The sequence below is a fragment of the Pseudorasbora parva genome, chromosome 9 (genome assembly GCF_024679245.1).
Source record: "Pseudorasbora parva isolate DD20220531a chromosome 9, ASM2467924v1, whole genome shotgun sequence".
NCBI lineage: Eukaryota > Metazoa > Chordata > Actinopteri > Cypriniformes > Gobionidae > Pseudorasbora > Pseudorasbora parva.
In genome coordinates this window covers 35,795,673-35,813,629 of record NC_090180.1, presented here as the reverse complement: position 1 = coordinate 35,813,629, position 17,957 = coordinate 35,795,673, and the positions used below count along the sequence as shown (strand labels likewise).

The 17,957-nt window shown below is 37.3% G+C and overlaps 1 protein-coding gene across 1 annotated transcript in view; it reads right to left on the bottom strand.

The window, feature by feature from the left end:
- Positions 1–875: 875 nt before the first annotated feature.
- The window catches only part of rem2 (RAS (RAD and GEM)-like GTP binding 2), a 30,344-nt gene continuing 13,262 nt past the window's right edge, over positions 876–17,957 (bottom strand). The window contains exons 4-5 of the mRNA XM_067452444.1: positions 15,170–15,347; positions 876–3,525 (exon numbers count right to left, since the gene is read on the bottom strand). Coding sequence (XP_067308545.1) covers positions 3,197–3,525; positions 15,170–15,347 — 507 coding nt within the window. The 3' untranslated portion in view covers positions 876–3,196. The remainder of the gene's footprint in view (positions 3,526–15,169; positions 15,348–17,957) is intronic.

Below are 17,957 nucleotides of genomic sequence, written 5' to 3'. Positions count from 1 at the left end.
TGGCTGTGATGCCAAATAGCCCTGCCTATAATGAGATCTCATTAGTTCAAAATCCTCTTCCATAAAACATCAAAGACTCTTTAATATTGTGTTAAAAGGTGAAGTAAACCCAAATTACAAAGTACATATGAGCACTTTTGAGGAGGGACTAATAACTGAGAAATGTTCCTCTTTGACATTTTCCACAATTTTTTTGCAAATTGTTATTTTAATAAAATTTATTTTAATAAATGTACACAGCAGTCTATAATTGTGGTATCCATTTCAGACAAGCATGCCCCATACGGAATATGAAAATAAAACAAACTTTAGTATGTCGCTTTACATGACAGTTTGACTTTATCATCTGGGCATGCTAGAAGAGAGAAGCGAGACTACATCTGGTTAGGACACAGTATTTCTCAGAGTCGTAACCACCATAGCATTATTCCAATTAGTAGTCGACTAATTAGGCTGCACAATATATCAAAAGAATTTCCTCAAACCAATTTCGCAACATTGACTATCAAAATGCCAGGACTTTATTTTAATGAAATAATTATACGCACTGCATTTTTCAGAGTGAAGCGTGGTGCTGTGTTCAGTTACACAGTGGCAAAAATACTGGATAGTTTAATGTTTAAAAAAATATAGAAATCAAGACATAAAATGTAGTTTTGTAATTTTATAGTAGCACTACAAATAAAATAATGTTTTATTTTAATTTTAAATAAATACTAGATTTTTCACAGTACAATAGTATTACAATATGTTTGTTTTATTTTATAATGATTACAATAAAAGTCATAAAGAGATTATGTGTGTGTGTGTGTGTATATATATATATATATATATATATATATATATATATATATATATATATATATATATAAATATAAATATAAAGAGGTTTGGTTTGGTTCTTGACCACACTGTTTTTTTTTCACAAGTTTTTCCAAATAATTCATCCCTAAGAGTACTCAAAAAAAAAATTCAGAGCAAAAAGTCATTTTTAATATTTATTTTAAAAGACTTTTTATTTTATGCAGTGCATCCGGAAAGTATTCACAGCGCTGATGATATACTTTCCCACAGTTTGTTATGTTACAGCCTTATTCCAAAATGGATTCAATTCATTATTGTCCTCAAAATTCTACAAACAATACCTGAAAGTGACAACATGAAAGAAGGTTGTGTGAAATCTTTGCAAATTTATAAATAAATATAAAAATCATAATTCACATGTACATAAGAATTTACAGTCTTTACACTCAAACTTGATCTCAGGTGCATCCTGTTTCCATTGATAATCCTTGAGATTTTTCTACAACTTTATTGGAGTTAACAGTGCATGTCAGAGCACAAACCAAGCCATGAAATCCAAGGAATTGTCTGTAGACCTCAGAGACTGGATTGTATTGAGGCACAGATCTGGAGCAGCATTGAAGATCCCAATGAGCACAGTGGCTGAAGGAAGAAGTTTGGAAACACCAGGAATCTTCCTAGAGCTGGCTGCCCGGGCAAAATGAGAGATCGGGGGAGAAGGGCCTTAAGTCAGGGAGGTGGACCAAGAACCCGATGGTCACCTTGACAGAGCTCCAGCGATTCTCTGTGGAGAGAGAAGAATCTTCCAGAACAACAGCTGTCTCTGTAGCACTTCACCACTCAGACCTGTATGGTAGATTGGCCAGATGGAAAAGGTACATTACAGCCCACCTGAAGTTTGCCAAAAGGCACCTGAAGGACTCTCAGAACATGAGAAACAAAATTCTGTGGTCTGATGAAAAAGATTGCTCTTTGGCCTGAATGGCAAGTGTCATGTCTGGAGGAAACTAGGCATCGCTCATCACCTGGCCAATACCACCCCTACAGTGAAGCGTGGTGGTGGCAGAATCATGCTGCGGGGATATTTATCAGCTACAGGAACTGGGAGACTAGTCAGTATTGAGGGAAAAATGAATGCAGCCATGTACAGAGACATCCTTGATGAAAACTGAGTGCTCTGGACCTCAGACTGTGGACAAGGTTCACCTTCCAACAGAACAATGACTCTAAGCACACAGCCAAGATGACAAAGGAGTGGCTACGGGAGATGAATGTGAATGTCCTTGAGTGGCCCAGCCAGAGCCCAGACTTGAACCCGATCTTGTAGCACCATACTCAAAAATACTTGTGGTAGTAATTGGTCCCAAATGTGCCTCAACAAATTATTGAGCAAAGGCTGTGAATACTTACATACATGTTACTTACATATTATGTAAGTATTCACAGCCTTTGCTCAATATACACACACATTTACACAACTTTCAAACAAACTTCTTTGATGTTGTCATTATGGGGTATTGTTATATGAGGTACTGTTATTGTTTTGAAAAATAATGAATTTAATCAATTTTGGAATAAAGCTGTAACAACTAAATGTGGAAAAAGCGAAGATCTGTGAATACTTTCCAGATGCACTCCTCAAGAAAATCACCCCAATCATTCTAGAATTTATATTTTACCAAATATAGCAATTTAAGTTACCTAGTGAAAATTCCTGTATTTTTCATATAGCAGAAAAAGATTGCAATGGCAGTTTTTCTTCTAATATCGTGCAGCCCTGTCGACCAACAGAGGGGTTTTTTTTCTCAATGACTGATTCTTAAATCACTTTATTTGGTTTCCTTATACCTGAAAATGTGCTATTGTTGTGCAGGTAGAGTGAGAAAAGCTAAAACTCTAAATCCATGCAATAACTAAAGCATCTTATTCTGTGCCGGTGGGCCTTTTTTTTTTTTACTACAAAACTTTTACTACGATTCTGCATCCGTGCTGTGTCAGCATGCTTCTCAAAAGGGACTACTACAGCAGCTATTCTATGACCATTAACAGCCTGCCACAGTCAGCATGATATACTCATTATCCTGATATCCAGTGCTATATTTGTGTTGGCCTGTCCGTTTACAGGCCTCTCACAAGCCATAAAGGTCATGTTCTGTCAGGATAGTTTATACACTGCTACTCGCTGCACCACTGTCATATTCAATGACTGAGAGACTGGTATAAACAACTAATTTCACACATACTAGTTTAGGTAATATCTCCAGAGAACTATCTCCTCTGTGAAGTGGTGTGGCAACACTGTCTCTTATCTCCTCACCTGTCAATCTCACATGCAGTTTCTCCTCTAGCCTGCTTTAACACCTCTTCTCCCTTCTCTCTCAGTTGTTTTCGGTTACATTAGAGCGCTGAGGTCATGACAAGAACGTGACTTCTGCCTGAGCATTCTGCTTCCTCTGTGTCTGCTGAGGTCTCTGTCGCCCTCCCTGTCCCTGTCTCGGCCGAGGTGGGAGCGCGGAACGAGCCCTGACAGAAAGCGCTTGGCCCTGCTGGTCAGGCTCTCTCGGCGGGCCGCTGCGGGGGACCCCTCCGTCCAGCCGTGCCCCAGACTGTGGCCCCGGGCCGCTCTCACAGCCGCTTCTAGGAGGTCATTAGTGCGGTGGTCCAGAGAGACGGAGAGCTCCAGGTACAGGCAGCCGAACATCATTGCGCTGGAGTGCGCCTCTGAGAAAGAAAAAGAGAGAGAGGTTGAGTGATATAGACGCAGATGGAGTTTGACAATCTCTTGTCATATCAACACAGATTAGCGTTAGATAACTGAGTCAATTGAGTGGGACTTAATGGAGCACGCAGGGTCTGTTAGAAAGGAGAAATAAAGGCTAAATGCTTGGCGTGTGGGTGTATTTGTTCGGAGGTGTGTGGACAGGATTAAATTAGATCACTGTCGACTAGATGGCACCATTGTGAATAAGTGACATGACCTGAGAGAAGAAGCAAACAGATGAGGAGGAGGAGACAGAGAGAAAAGCAGAGGAAAAAGACAACATTTATCATGCCAATAAATTGACTTTAGTGATTTTACTTTGATTTAGAATTAAAACATAGCATTTCAGATGGTAAAGTACATGACAAACGACAAGCCCACCAAACGTTGTGTTGATCCAGGCTGTAGGTCATCGTAACCATTTATTAATCGTAGATCTCAACCTTGAAAATAAGGTACGTGTACATTAATCCGGATATATTTCAAAACTTTTTTTCAAATGCTCTCCGTCCACACTAACATTTTCCAAAAGTTTCTCATCCACACCGAAATATTGGGAAACGCTAAATTCTCCTTACTGCGTGCGCGCGTAAACACCTCATAAAAGCTCACTGAGATTATATAAAGACATAAGTTATCATGCAATTTTTCTGGTGGGATTTTATTTTATTTTGCTAAATATTTCGCCATTCATTGATGCATCCAGGCCGCACTCACTCACTTTTTTATGTATGGTCTAAAAAGCAACTGCTCATGTTTTGCCGCACAGCAAATGGAAGTAAATTTTCTGTCATCTTTGCAGGATTGTGATATGAAGAGTGTGTGTAAAATAACATAGTAAATAGCACATAACAGGCACAATGCCAGTATAAACATAAATATACAGTATATCCGTAAAATTACTAAACATGCGTCAACGGTTTAAAATATATCCATCCTCACTACAATGCTAAAAAATGCTCTTTTTACATTTATCCTGGAGAGTGCTTTCAAAAAGCTTTTTTTTTTCACTAATTAAATCGCCATCTCAGTGTGGACGGAAGGCCAAAAAATAGGGAAAAAGATGTTTGATGTTTTTCAAATGAAAACATATTAGTGTGGACAAGGTGGCTTGATGTCTATGTTTACCAAGGTCCCTGATCACTTAAATAAAACCTTAGCAGTTTGTGTGACACATTTCGGCATGGATTGTTTTGACAGTCTGTCACAGGCTTTGCTAAGAGATGGTTATTGAAAGGACGGAGTAGTGGCAACTAGATTGGATCTAATAGCGAACATACATCCTGTTAGCAAGTGTTGTTACTTATTTCCTCTGCAAAGAGGTTTCGCAACAGGGTTCAGTTACAGTCAAAACAAAATTTATTAGGACACCCTCTCACATTATTACAGTTTATTTGCTATAGTTTAGAAAATGGTAATCATTAATTACAATTTTCTAAACTATAGCGAATAAACTGTGATAATGTGAGAAAAGGTTTCCTAATATTAATAAAATATGACAAGAGTTAAACTGTGTCAGAACAAATTCATCTTGATAATATTAGATAACTTTGATAGAAAGGTATAATGGATTACAATCAACCAATCAGCTGTCAGCTGTTAAATTTAAGTACACAATTAGATAATACAGATTTAGGTCAACCAATTACAAAGTTGTGCATGGTGTCTCTAAAGGAACAGTAGCAAATAAAGGTCCAGTATGTTTGGCACATCCCCATTTTTTAATTGTTTGACATGTCTATGATTCATAAGGAATACAGGAATGTATAGAGAGAATACCCATTTAAAACTTTAGATTCATTTTTTGAAGCAATTAATATGTTTATTCAGCAAGGATATATTCAAATCACTGTACAAAAGTGAGCAAAAGCAAGATATTTATGATTCATTTATATTTCAAAATGCTATTCTTTTGAACTTTCCATTCATCAAACAATCCTGAAAAAATATCTCAGTTTCCACAAAAATATTAAGCAGCATTCAATTATTTCAAAGGCCATCAGCAGTGCTGTCATTTTTTTTTTTTAGACCACAAAATCAACAATGTCCCTAAATACATGTGATTTTGGATGTGAGGGGAAATAACCTTGTTCACCTTAACAGCTTCCCAAATAACCCAGCGTTAAATTCTGTGTTTGTTTGTTTCCTGTCACAAGATAGATGGCTGTTATTTATGTATGTGTTTATTGTTTAGGTTTTTTTTACCATGTGTGGAAAATTACAAAGACCTTGAGTGGGGGAAAAGACTATAAAGTACTGGGGCTGTTATGGCTATCCAGTTAGCCACTCTGTGTGACTGTCCGACTGTAGCTCTTTCTTGCAAGAAAAATAAATCTTTATAAATACCATTGGTAAAAGTTTGTCTCTTATTCAGTGATGTCATCATATACATTAATGCTATTACAGTACAGTATAGTGAATCGAAAGATATCCAGGGATAATGCCATGATGTATTTCGTGTTTGTGTGTGTGTGTGTGTGTGCGTCTCTTTAGCTCTGCCCACTGCACACCTGCATGAGCTTTGGATTCGGAAAGAATCAGTACAGCGTAACAGTCTTTTATAAATATGATCAAACTAAAGAATCTTTGTATATGAAGGATGCAATACTACTCTATCAATACTCAAGAACGTGGATACACTGTGTGTGTTACCCTTTAAAGTGGAAAACAGTTGTAATAATATTTCACAATATAGAAAAAATAAATGATAAAAGATGCTGGGTATTACCCCTATAAAACAAAGGTCTTTGTTATCTTAAAGAGAGGGGGAGATGGGAAGCCATTTGTTGTGCCACAGCAGACAGGAGATTTATTGCATGCGTGTAGCATTACAATCCAGAGTTATAAATTTTGTTTATGGCTATAGACTCATTTTTGCCGGCTAAAGGTTGGGCGTCTCTGTTTCAGTGATTTAGCCTGTATGACTTTACAGCATGTACGCATCCAGAGTCTGTGTGTCTGTTTAAATACAGCTTGAATGTCAGCATCAAATAGCTGACTCGCAAATACAGAATGTAAATTAAACCCATTTACATGAAGCTGAGTACACAGTGAGTGTGCGCTTGTGTGTTTATATTGGAGGCAGGAAGCAAGATGCAGACAGGAAAAGATTCAGAACATTTCCGAATCGATGACCACAGTATGGCTGCAGCACCCGAAGGGAATAAATATGCTGAGCACAGATGTGCCCGCATAACCGTCCTCTGCACGTCCTACAAGGTCCTTGTCTCCCATCTTATGTGCTTGTTAGTGGTACTTGGGGACAAAGATTTAATAAAAAAATAAAAATAAAAAAAAACTTAGCCCAAATACACTTTATTAGTTACCTACATTAGTTAACATTAACTAATAATACACTACCCTTATAAAGCATTCATTAATCTTTGTTAATGTCAACATTTACAAATACTTTATTAAAATTGGTATTAACTCACGTTAACAAAGATGAACAGATACAGTAACAAAAGTATTGCTCATGGTTAGTTCATGTTAGTTTATACATTAACCAATGTTAACTAATGAAACCTTATTGTAAAATGTTACAGCCTATAGGTATTACACTTCGACCCATACAGTTTGTGCTCTGCACATGAAAGATGTATTCAAATTGTGCAGCTTCAGAAAAGTGCTGTCAAAGCATCTTTAAGGCACTCAGTAGCCATCTCTGTAACATTCAGACAGATACTTGATGTTTTACATGAATAGCAATAGACCATCATCTCTAAAACTGTTTGTCAATTTCAAACAGGCAACAAAAGCTGATAACAACCATAAACTCATATAAAAAAATATAAACTAATAAAACTCCAATTTAAAGAAAACATACACTACTACAAAAAAGAAATGTACACAATTGAATTACTTCAGTGTACTTCAGCGCTGGAAAGATGAATCTGTATTTAAACTGGGTTATTAATGTAGTAGAAATGAGAAATTATTTTTGAATTTGGTGCCTTCTAGACTAAGAAAAGACATTATTTTATTTTAAAGACATGCATTTTTGGCTCATGGGGATGAAAGACAACAATTCCCAGAATGCTTTCGGAAATGGGGGGAGCAGAATCATTTGAATATACTCTAGGGTATCTACTGATACAAAGCCATATGCTAAATTTTAAAGGGTTACTTCAGCGACTTAGCATTAAGCTTTGTATTTAAACTGGGTCATTAGTAGAAATGTGAAATGATTTTAGAATTTGGTGCCTTTTAGACTGAGAAAATACAGAAAAGCCACTGCTACTAGATTACTGGTTAATTTGCCCACCATGTTCATTTTCATAAAATCAGTTCAGTTAGAGAACAGACACTACAAGTGTCTGTTGAATATAATGTGATAGAGCCGATTGAGTGTCACAGCACAAACGCAGGAGTCAGATTATGATCACGAAAGCTGAAGCAAGCGCGTGCACGGCAGTCATTCACAGCACGTGTTCAGCACGATCATTCAAATATACTCCCGGGTTTCTACTGATACAAAGCCATATGCTAAATCGCTGAAGTAACCCTTTAATAGTAGCCTGACGGGGTCATACTCAATTCTAGTCAGAATATGAGTCTGATACTGCTCCGTTGGGCTGTACTTTTGGGCGCGTTTCAACCGAACCAGGAAATACATCAAATGAATAGACTTACAACCAATCAGAGCAACGAAGAGACGCATAACATGGATTCCTCACCATATAAATGCCCTAGCAACCACTCCGAACAGCATAGCAACACTCTGAAGAACCTCTTAGCAATGGCATATGACACCTTTGCAACCTCCAACTACACAGAATGTTGGCCATTTACATTTTCTTACAATTCCTGATTGATGACCAACAGTGGGGCAAATTAATAGAGTGATTACAAAACATATGAACAGAGATAAGAAAAACCCTGATAGCTAGATTTGATCTAAGGTTTCCAAAACATTTGTTCATATCCCAAATTAGCAAAGACCCTACTAAATTTAACTTTCATGGGCATTTATCTATCTATCAATAGGTCAAAACAAAAATTATTGGGGCCAAAATTATTCAAACCATGTTTTGCTCAAGTGTTTTTTCTTTAATTGCTAATGCGACCTTTTACACCACAGACTGAACGAAATGAAGCATTGCTTGGTAATTGGTTGACCTAAATGTGTATTATCTAATTGTGTACTTAAATTTAACAGCTGACAGCTGATTGGTTGATTGTAATCCATTACATACTTTTCTATCAGTTATCTGTCATTATCTGAGATTAATTTGTTCTGACACAGTTTAACTCTGAGCTCATCATATGTTATTACCATTTTCTAAACTATAGCGAATAAACTGTGATATAATGTGAGAAAATGTTGAAGGTGTCTGAATAAATTTTGGTTTTATTTTTTTGTTTTTAATATATAAATATATATATTTTGATTTAATATTCATTTGCCCTGCTGTTGGTAATAATATGTCAGATGAACAACAAATTAATGTGACTGAAACAGAAGAATACAGCTTATACTGGATGTAATTTTGTAAAAGAATAGAGCACCTCTAATGTCATCCTTCCCCTGGAACCGCCCTGTTATCAGCTCTAATACATAAAAGTGCCTGCACACCATTTTCTTAATGATTACAACACCCTATAAGCCTCCCTGTCCTCTTTCCTTATCCTCCTTATCACAGTCCTGCAAACACATGGCACAGGGGGTTCACTTCACCACGCAGGCGGAGGAGAGAATTTGAGAAAGAAAGGTGTGAGGGAGAGAATATGAGAGCGTGTATTAACATTGGCATACTTACACACACACATAAAGATAGTAACACCAGCACATTGTGGGTGAGAGATAATACAGAACAAACACACAAAACAATGTCCTAAACATGCCAAGCATGACAAACAGAACACAGAGAGAGAGGGAGAGAGAGAGAGAGAGAGAGAGAGAGAGAGAGAGAGAGAGAGAGAGAGAGAGAGAGAGAGAGAGAGAGAGAGAGAGAGAGAGAGAGAGAGAGAGAGAGAGAGAGAGAGAGAGAGAGAGAGAGAGAGAGAGAGAGAGAGAGAGAGAGAGAGAGAGATCATGACTTCAGAATAAACAAGATGCACTATGCCATTTTATTCCAAGGGGGCACATGCACCATGTGGATTTTAAATTCAACTTAAACAGAACTTTCAATATTGTGGCCTAGGTAGATATGTGCTTATTTAAAAGGTAGGGTAGGCCATTTTTAACACTTTTTGCTTTACTGCTTCAAAATATCTTCACATCCTGATAGCAATCAATAACAGAAATCATCAAATTATTATACCATGTACATATATCTTTCCTGGAAAAATGTATGTCCAATCATTGCATTCAATCGTTGTACCCCGCTAGTCATCAGCGCATTCCGAAAAGCCATGAATTGTAGACAGACAAATACCAAGCGCTACAAACAAACACTGTTGTGACATTCTACCTGGAGCTGTTCACAATCTTTTTTTTTTTTAACAACAATTTTTATGTTAAAAAATTTACATATAGTTTAACACAACCATTCATTTTTTCATTATAACTGGATAATATAAAAAAAAGGATAAAATAAAGTAAAATAAGGTGTGTGTGTGTGCGTGCGTGCGTGCGTGCGTGCGTGCGTGTGTGTGTGTGTGTATATATATATATATATATATATATATATAAAAGATAACAACAAAGATAATGATAACAAAACGATAAAAGATAACAAAAAAGGGGGGATTTTTGCAGCAATAATATACTTGTCTATATACTCTCAATGTCCATCAGTTCCACAAAAAAGTCACCATCCAGACTCTGCAAAAAGTCATAAAACACTTTCCAGATGGACCAAAAAACATGAGGTTTGTTTTAAAAAAAAAAATAGGCATCTTTTCTAAGGCAAGGCATGAAGTCATCCCTTTTATCCATTGAGACACGCTAGGACCTTCTTCTTTTTTTCCAAGAACATGCAATTACATGTTTAGCTTCCAACAAACAAAGAATTAACGACAATCTTTCATGTTTGGTAGTTTTAAAATTCAGAGGACAAATATGCAATATACACAACCTGGGATCCTGATGTCTTCATACTTTACCAATGATTTGACTTACAACATCCAATATTTTAACCCAAAAACAATTAAGTTTAGTGCATTCCCACATACAATGGAATAAAGTTCCCTTCTCTTGTTTACATTTGTGGCATACATCAGGGATATTCGGGTTGAAGTGATGTAACTTAACTGGAGTGATATATTGTCTACTTAACCGTTTTTACTGAAGCAGTCTCAAATGGGTGTTCCTGGTCTGAGTTTGGGCTTTTAAACAAACTATTTGCCACTCTTCCTCAGTTATATCAGCCTGAAGGTCAGACCGCCATGCTTGAAGTCTGTCATTAAACGATTCTTTAGATTTGGCCACAAACTGTTTAATCTTAGACTTTCTTTGTCAACACCATCAATGCCAAACTGAATTTGAGGCAGTCAGGTGGTACAAGAGCTCTGTAAGGTGTTTACATTTATAGGACCTCATTCATGAAACACGAGCAGATCAAATTGTGTGTAAATTGTTTGTAAAGTCGCTCTGACATAAATTTTCGGATTCATGAAATTGTTTGAATTTTCAAAACGTTAGTTGGTACAAAAGAAATTTAAACCTGCTCCCTACCACGAGTAAATGGCGCGTAAAACATTTGAACGTTCTGTGTTCTAATTTAGGCAAACTGATGACATTGGATTTTGATGCACGATGTAGGGCAGGCCTACCATAATAATATTTCAAGAGTTGATTTGCCCCATCTTTTTTGTTTTATTTGTACTGTTTAACGTTGGGTAATAGGCAGCGCTAGTCACTGTCATTTTTTTACCATGCTGCCAATCACATTGGAGGAGGGGCGGGACAAAAACTACCTCGACCAATCATCCCACTTGTACACCAACCGAACCACAATAATAGATATGTTAATACTGCTTTTTACTGCATTTCTAAATTCAGTAATATTCTTCAAAATGAGATACTAGTAACGCACTACTGCCATGGATTTTCTGTATCATAGCTAACAAAGTATCTTAGCTGGAAAAACACTGGCCTTGCAAAGCGCTTTCAACCGCCACCTGCTGGCCATTTTCATAAGAGCACCAGGTGTTTAGCTGGCTAAAACATGCTTTGGTGGGAATCTTAAGCTAAGAGAAATGTCAGGGTTGACTATGGATGATGTCTTCAAGCTTACTAACTATGGACACAGTGATTGGCTCGATGGGGGAGGGGTCTCTGTCAGTGATTTAATCGAGTTAACATGTTGCCATATTCAAATAAAGGTTTAAAATAAGAATGTTTCCATATTCAAATAATTTTATTTGAATTATGGTTTTAATTCACTAATTAAACAAGTATATGTTCAGCTAATTGTCAGCCTCTTACATGTCTGTATCTTGAGAGATTGCAGAATTCAAGCTACAAATTATGCTTTACAAACAAAATTCAGGAGGAGTACATTCATATTCAAATATTCTATCTAATCAGCTCGAGAGGAGGCTTATATACAGTATTCACAGCCTACCCACAAAGTTACCTCAACAGTTTTTTGCATTCCTCCACCACCCTGACGACTCCCTCTCGAGTGGTTCCTATTCCCAGCAGGGGATTTGGGTAATTATTTTGGGTTTGGGCTGACTTCCGAGCTCAGAGCCCTCAATCCCCTCGGACAGCACACCAAATACACTTATTTTACTCTTTTACTTATCCGATCAATGGAAGTGTGAACTTGTGAAACAACTGCCACAGGTTTTGGCATTTTTGCCTTTTTATTATGATAGGACAACGAGGAGACAGGAATCAAAGTGGAAGAGAGAAAGGGGAGAAAGGTCCACAAGCCGGAACTCGTACTCGAGTTGCCCACAAGACTATCATTGCAGACATTATTTTCAACTTGACTGCAATGTTTTTTCTCATCCAATGCATATTGCCTGTATATAAATAAACCTTTATGTTATGTAATGTCATCTCATTTTAAAATCTATAAATGAAGAAAAGGCTCAGAACTAAAGGCTCAGGCTCTGGTAGTAGTGACTTAGGAGTTCTCTTAACTACTCCTAACTTTTAACAGATTAAGGAGTTGGCTTTAGCACTAAAATGCTTTGTGAAATGCTCTTAGAGCAAAAATGTAGTCCATATATATATATATATATATTCCCTACCAACCACTAAAAACATTATAGCAACCACACACCAATGAGTATTTTGAAACGCAATTTCTTCAAATACATTGTATGTAAAAAAAAAAAAAAAAAACGTTGCAGAAAGCACTGAAATTAAATGTATCTTGAATTAAAAGAAAATTCTGCAAACAATTACTAATTATTGTAATTAAGTATTTAATTTACATTTACTATTTATATTTAATACTTATCTGATGAATAAGTCACAGAAACAAAACTGCTCTGCTGAGAAAACAGTAGAACAGAGAATCTATATCCCGTATTAGGCCCTAATGTGTCCACTTAACCAATGCACGTCTCCTAGCAGCACCTGTTTATGCCGATAAGCTGAGTGATTTCTTCTTGCCAGGAATCCACGAAGCCCCTTATATAAATACAGCCAGATGGAGATAGAAGCATTTAGACAAAAGCTGAGTCACAGCAGCAAGGTTAATATAGATGACTCACAAGTGTGATAGACAGAGGTGGTCCACCTTGCGTGAACAAAATACCTGTTGAATTATGTGATCTGTGCTCTTAGTCCTCATACATTTTACTCGTATTTTTCATAATTTTCTGCTGTTATTCTCACAGCGTTTGAAGTTGGCATCAAATGAAAATTCACTCAGTCTATTTTCTAAATGCATGTTTTTTTGATCTAACTGTTAACAATTATCCAAGCATGTTTTATTTGTTTTGTATTTATTTTGACGTCACATCATTTTATCTAATTGACATAAATCAATCTTTTGGTGAAATATTCTGGTGATATATGCTGAACTCCGATCATTTTAGCACACTTAAACCCTGCCTTTTTCTTACAAACAACTTGAATCTCGTGTTCAGATCGGCCTCCATCCAATCATCAACTGATGGATATTTTTTTTTTTTTCCAATAATAAATATCACTTACACACATACAGACTCCCTTTTTATTTTGTTATTGTAATAATTTCAAGCTTAGCAGTGCAGTATCTATTTTCATATATTTAAAGGTGCACTATGCAGCTTTCCGTCCAGTGGAGGGCGCATATTCAAAACAAATCGTAGTTTGATGACGCAAAGTGTGAGCGCAGCATCTTGGGAGATGTGGTCTTCTCATCACAGCCGGTGGAAAATAGGACTCTGGCAGAAATCACGTTCATGCATGCGGTTATTAACGTTACTGTAGTCTAAAGCAGAGCAGGACCGAGTGTTATGGACCTGAGCACAGCTGCTGGAGCGATTGTTAAACAAATACCCGCCTCGCGAATACCGGGACTTTTATGAAGGGACGGGAGACATTCGCCGGGCGCCTGCACAGATCCGCTCTTCCGGTTATGATTTTGAGGTAATGTAGCTCTGTTTATCATATTAGATACATTTAAGTGTGCTCAAAACGATGTTATGACTTTACTCCGTGCGTTCACTTGTTCACACTGCTAAGAGTAAAGCGCTCCTGCGAAATAAAAGCCGAAACCGAGGGTAACGCAGATATGACGGAATTGACAGGCGACTCCCTCAAATGCAATGCTGAAACGTCCCTGTCCTTAGTTAAAATAGCAATTTTCTCACAATTTACAAATAGTTGGAAACTTCTGGGATATTGTAGGTACTCAACTGAACAAAATATATAACACCGGCCTAGTGGTTTTTGGATATTTTACTGCAAAAATACTACATAGTGCACATTTAAGGAAATTTAAAATTAAAGTTTGAAAACCTCTCGTTGACTCAAAATCATTCAAAATCTCACATGACCACACTGGACAAATACAATAGGACACAGAAAAAATAGCTTGCTCCCAATATAAATTGAGCACTAAAATAAACACAGTAAAAACTGCAAAATTGTGAAATATTGTTACTATTCAAAATAGCGTTTTTATATTTTAAAACTACATTTATTCCTGTGATGACAAAGCAACATGATCCTTCAGAAATCATTGTAATATGCTGATTTAGTGCAGAAAAACTTTTATTATTATCAATGTTGAGCACAATGTTGTGCTGTTTAACATTTTTATGAAAAAACAAATGTTTGAATGGTAGAGTATCATTAATTAATTTCTATGAATTTATTTATTATATTTCAAAATATTTTGACCATACTGAGCATTAATTGTCTATGTTTCCAGTGTAGACATGACATTGTAACTGACAGTAATGTCATTCTGATATCTCCATACTGAATTCGTTTTTAAATAACAGTATTTTCATTCTTAAATCTAGATTTATCTAGTTATATTGCATATTACTATCAGTGTCTCTTTCTCTCTCTTTTCTTTCTTTGTATTTGTATGTCTGTATCTGTATTTGTGTTTGTTTAATTTACCTTAAAACGCTATTCTTTCATTCGACCTAAAACCCTATTCTTTTAATTCCCTGCATGTAATCTCTGCCAGCTATGCAACATGTGTTGAATCGCATTGAATTATGGGATCTGTGCTCAAGGACGTAGATTAAAAACATGCCTACCCTCTGTGCTGATCTCACGGGAGCGCACAAGGTCACTCTTGTTGCCCACTAGGATGAGGGGGGTGTGGGGCAACGACTCCCTCAACAGTAGGCGGAGCTGGGCGATCCGGTGGAAGCTACGCCTGTCCGTCAGCGAAAACACCAGGATGCACACCTCACATTGCAGGGTGGACAGCTCCTGTCAATCAAATCAAATAACAGACATACCAATTACAACAGAGCTTAATTTCAAGTGCTTAAAATACAGGCCATTTACAGACAAGATGATTATTTGTCATTGGTACGGTAGGTCAGTAATAAGAGGGGGGACAGTTCTTGTTAGTGTGGAGCTCAGGAGGGTTTGATGAACACTCCTGAAAAAGAGGATTAGTGGGATTTAAGGAGGATAACCTCAAATCTACGATGGCTTTGTTGTTGTTCCAGCTCACAATTTCAGAGTCTCTGCCGCCACTGAGCTCAGGTGCGTCCAAAACGGCAGCAGATGCATCAGTCAAGCGTTTACCCCCCGAGAATGTCACCACAAACACTTTAAAAGCGCCAAAGCACGGCCACACAGGGGTTGGCTTTCTCTTCGTGTCAGCTATGACAAGGCTGCTGTCACTCTATCTTTAATGAACTTAGGGTAGAAGGAAAATGTTTCCGTCTGCTAGGGAACGCTTCCAATTTAATCTCCGGCAAAGAGGGACAGATGAATAGATTGAAAGCTTGTGCCCTACATCCCCTTTTCCCCAAAGGCAAATTCCAGCCATCTGGAGAATCGCCTAAAAAAAAATTCTCATTGCAGCCAAGCCAAATCACACTTGGCCCTGGAGGGTGAGATTCACACAGCCTCAGAAATGCAGAATTTCTCTGGAGAGGAAGAGTCTATTGGGGCGGAAGGAGGAAGAGGGGGGCTCAACCACCTGCCACAACCCCATGCAGGAAGGGCACGGTGGAGGAGGTTCTCTACTTCAGGGAGCAGACACATATCTTGATGAGCGGAGAATACAGCACAACACGTTTCGATAGTGCTCTTCGTGATGGAGGGGCTCTCTGGGGCCGGACAGGCAAACCAAAAGGTCTTTCCATCAGAGAAACAAGACGTGAGCGTACAGCAGTATCTGACATCGAACCCTTCCACCGAAATACAGGTCCATCTGTCACTGTCTGCACTTTCATGACCGGATATTCACACAAAATGATAACTTTTAATGGCTCAGAGTACAAAAATGCAGATATGCATGTGAAAATGTATAGCTTGCAGTGGTATTGCAACACACACTCTTATCACACAGTTCTTTATCACACAAACTGAGTGGTTATGCTCATGAAACGCACACAAAAACAAAATCCGCATCATGCTGTCAGCAAACATGCCTGCCAGCTTTTTTGTCCTCTTGTGCAGATTTAGATTATTAAATCCTGCACTCTTAATAAAATGAGTAAACGGTCTATAAATCAGCCTTATAACAGCAGGGCAATGAAAATATTCCCACTAATCCAGCTAAATGCTCTTCCACATGGCATGGTGCTTTTTGTGCAAACACATTTACCGTTATAAAGTGCTTGCTTGTGTCCGGGAGATTAACTTTGTATTATAATGTTGCAAAAAGAGTTAATTAAAAGGAACAATGTATGACTTCTACATTTCACACTGAGCATATTCTGTTTAAACTTTGATGTTAAGCAACTTGTAGGTTGAATTCCCCTTAGAGTCAAACCACTGTGGTGAATTCAATATTTCTCTGTTAGCTGTAATTGCAACATTAAGTGCGTTCAATTCATTTTGGTAGGAGTAAAATGGACTCTCAAGTCAATTTTTTATTTCTCTTTTTCACTTCCCAAAAAGGCAGTAAACTGTGTCTTGCTTATTTAACATAATGAAGAGCAGGTCAGCAAGATGGACGGATGTATGGACAGATGGATGGACGAATGGACAGACAGACAGACAGACAGACAGACAGACAGACAGACTCGGTCAAAATACTAACAGGCCGCTACATAAAGAGTAAAACTTGTCCGATTCAAGCATGTAAAGTCACATCCTTGTGTGTAGTCTGCATTTAGCAAATTACATTTAAAATAAACAAGGTGATTGTGTGTAATTTACATTGTACAACAAAACATGAAAGTCTCATCAAGTAATGTTAACCACACACTGACCTTAATTTACTGAAACATTGAAAACTGCTAATCTAAACACCTAAAGCAAATTCCAGAGGGAACTTGAGGCTCACAAACTTTACAGTTCTATTAAAAACAAACAATCCTTTGGAAATCTAGCTTTCAATTTTCTTTGGTCCCAGTGGTACAGAAATCACACTTCAGCTTTAAATCCCTGGAATTGTTTCTCTCCGTTACTGTGGTTAAGCCTTTGGTTGAGAGAAAAAAAAATTGAGTTTATGTTAGGTCATAACATTGCAGATTAAAATCTGGGCAAAACATGGAATTAAAATTTCCCTCAATGTATCTCCCACCATGAACCCATTTTTAAGAACCGTGTTCCTTCTCTACCGGGTCACTTAACACAAACACGCCTTCTTCAGGCCACGTCTGGCACAGGAAGGCAGATTACATGGAGATCGGGTCAGGGCCACAAGCCAATACAGAGAAAACATTGCTCATGTCTTTTTTTTGTCACAGTAAAAATTAAAAAATGAAATAAACAAGATTAACTTTATCGAGAGGACAAAGTATATGAAATAAATTATTAAAATAGAAAAAATTACAGTAATAAATAAATACATACTATATAATTAAAGCTGCTGTCTGTAACTTTTTTTGTGTTCAAGATTTACAAATATTATAC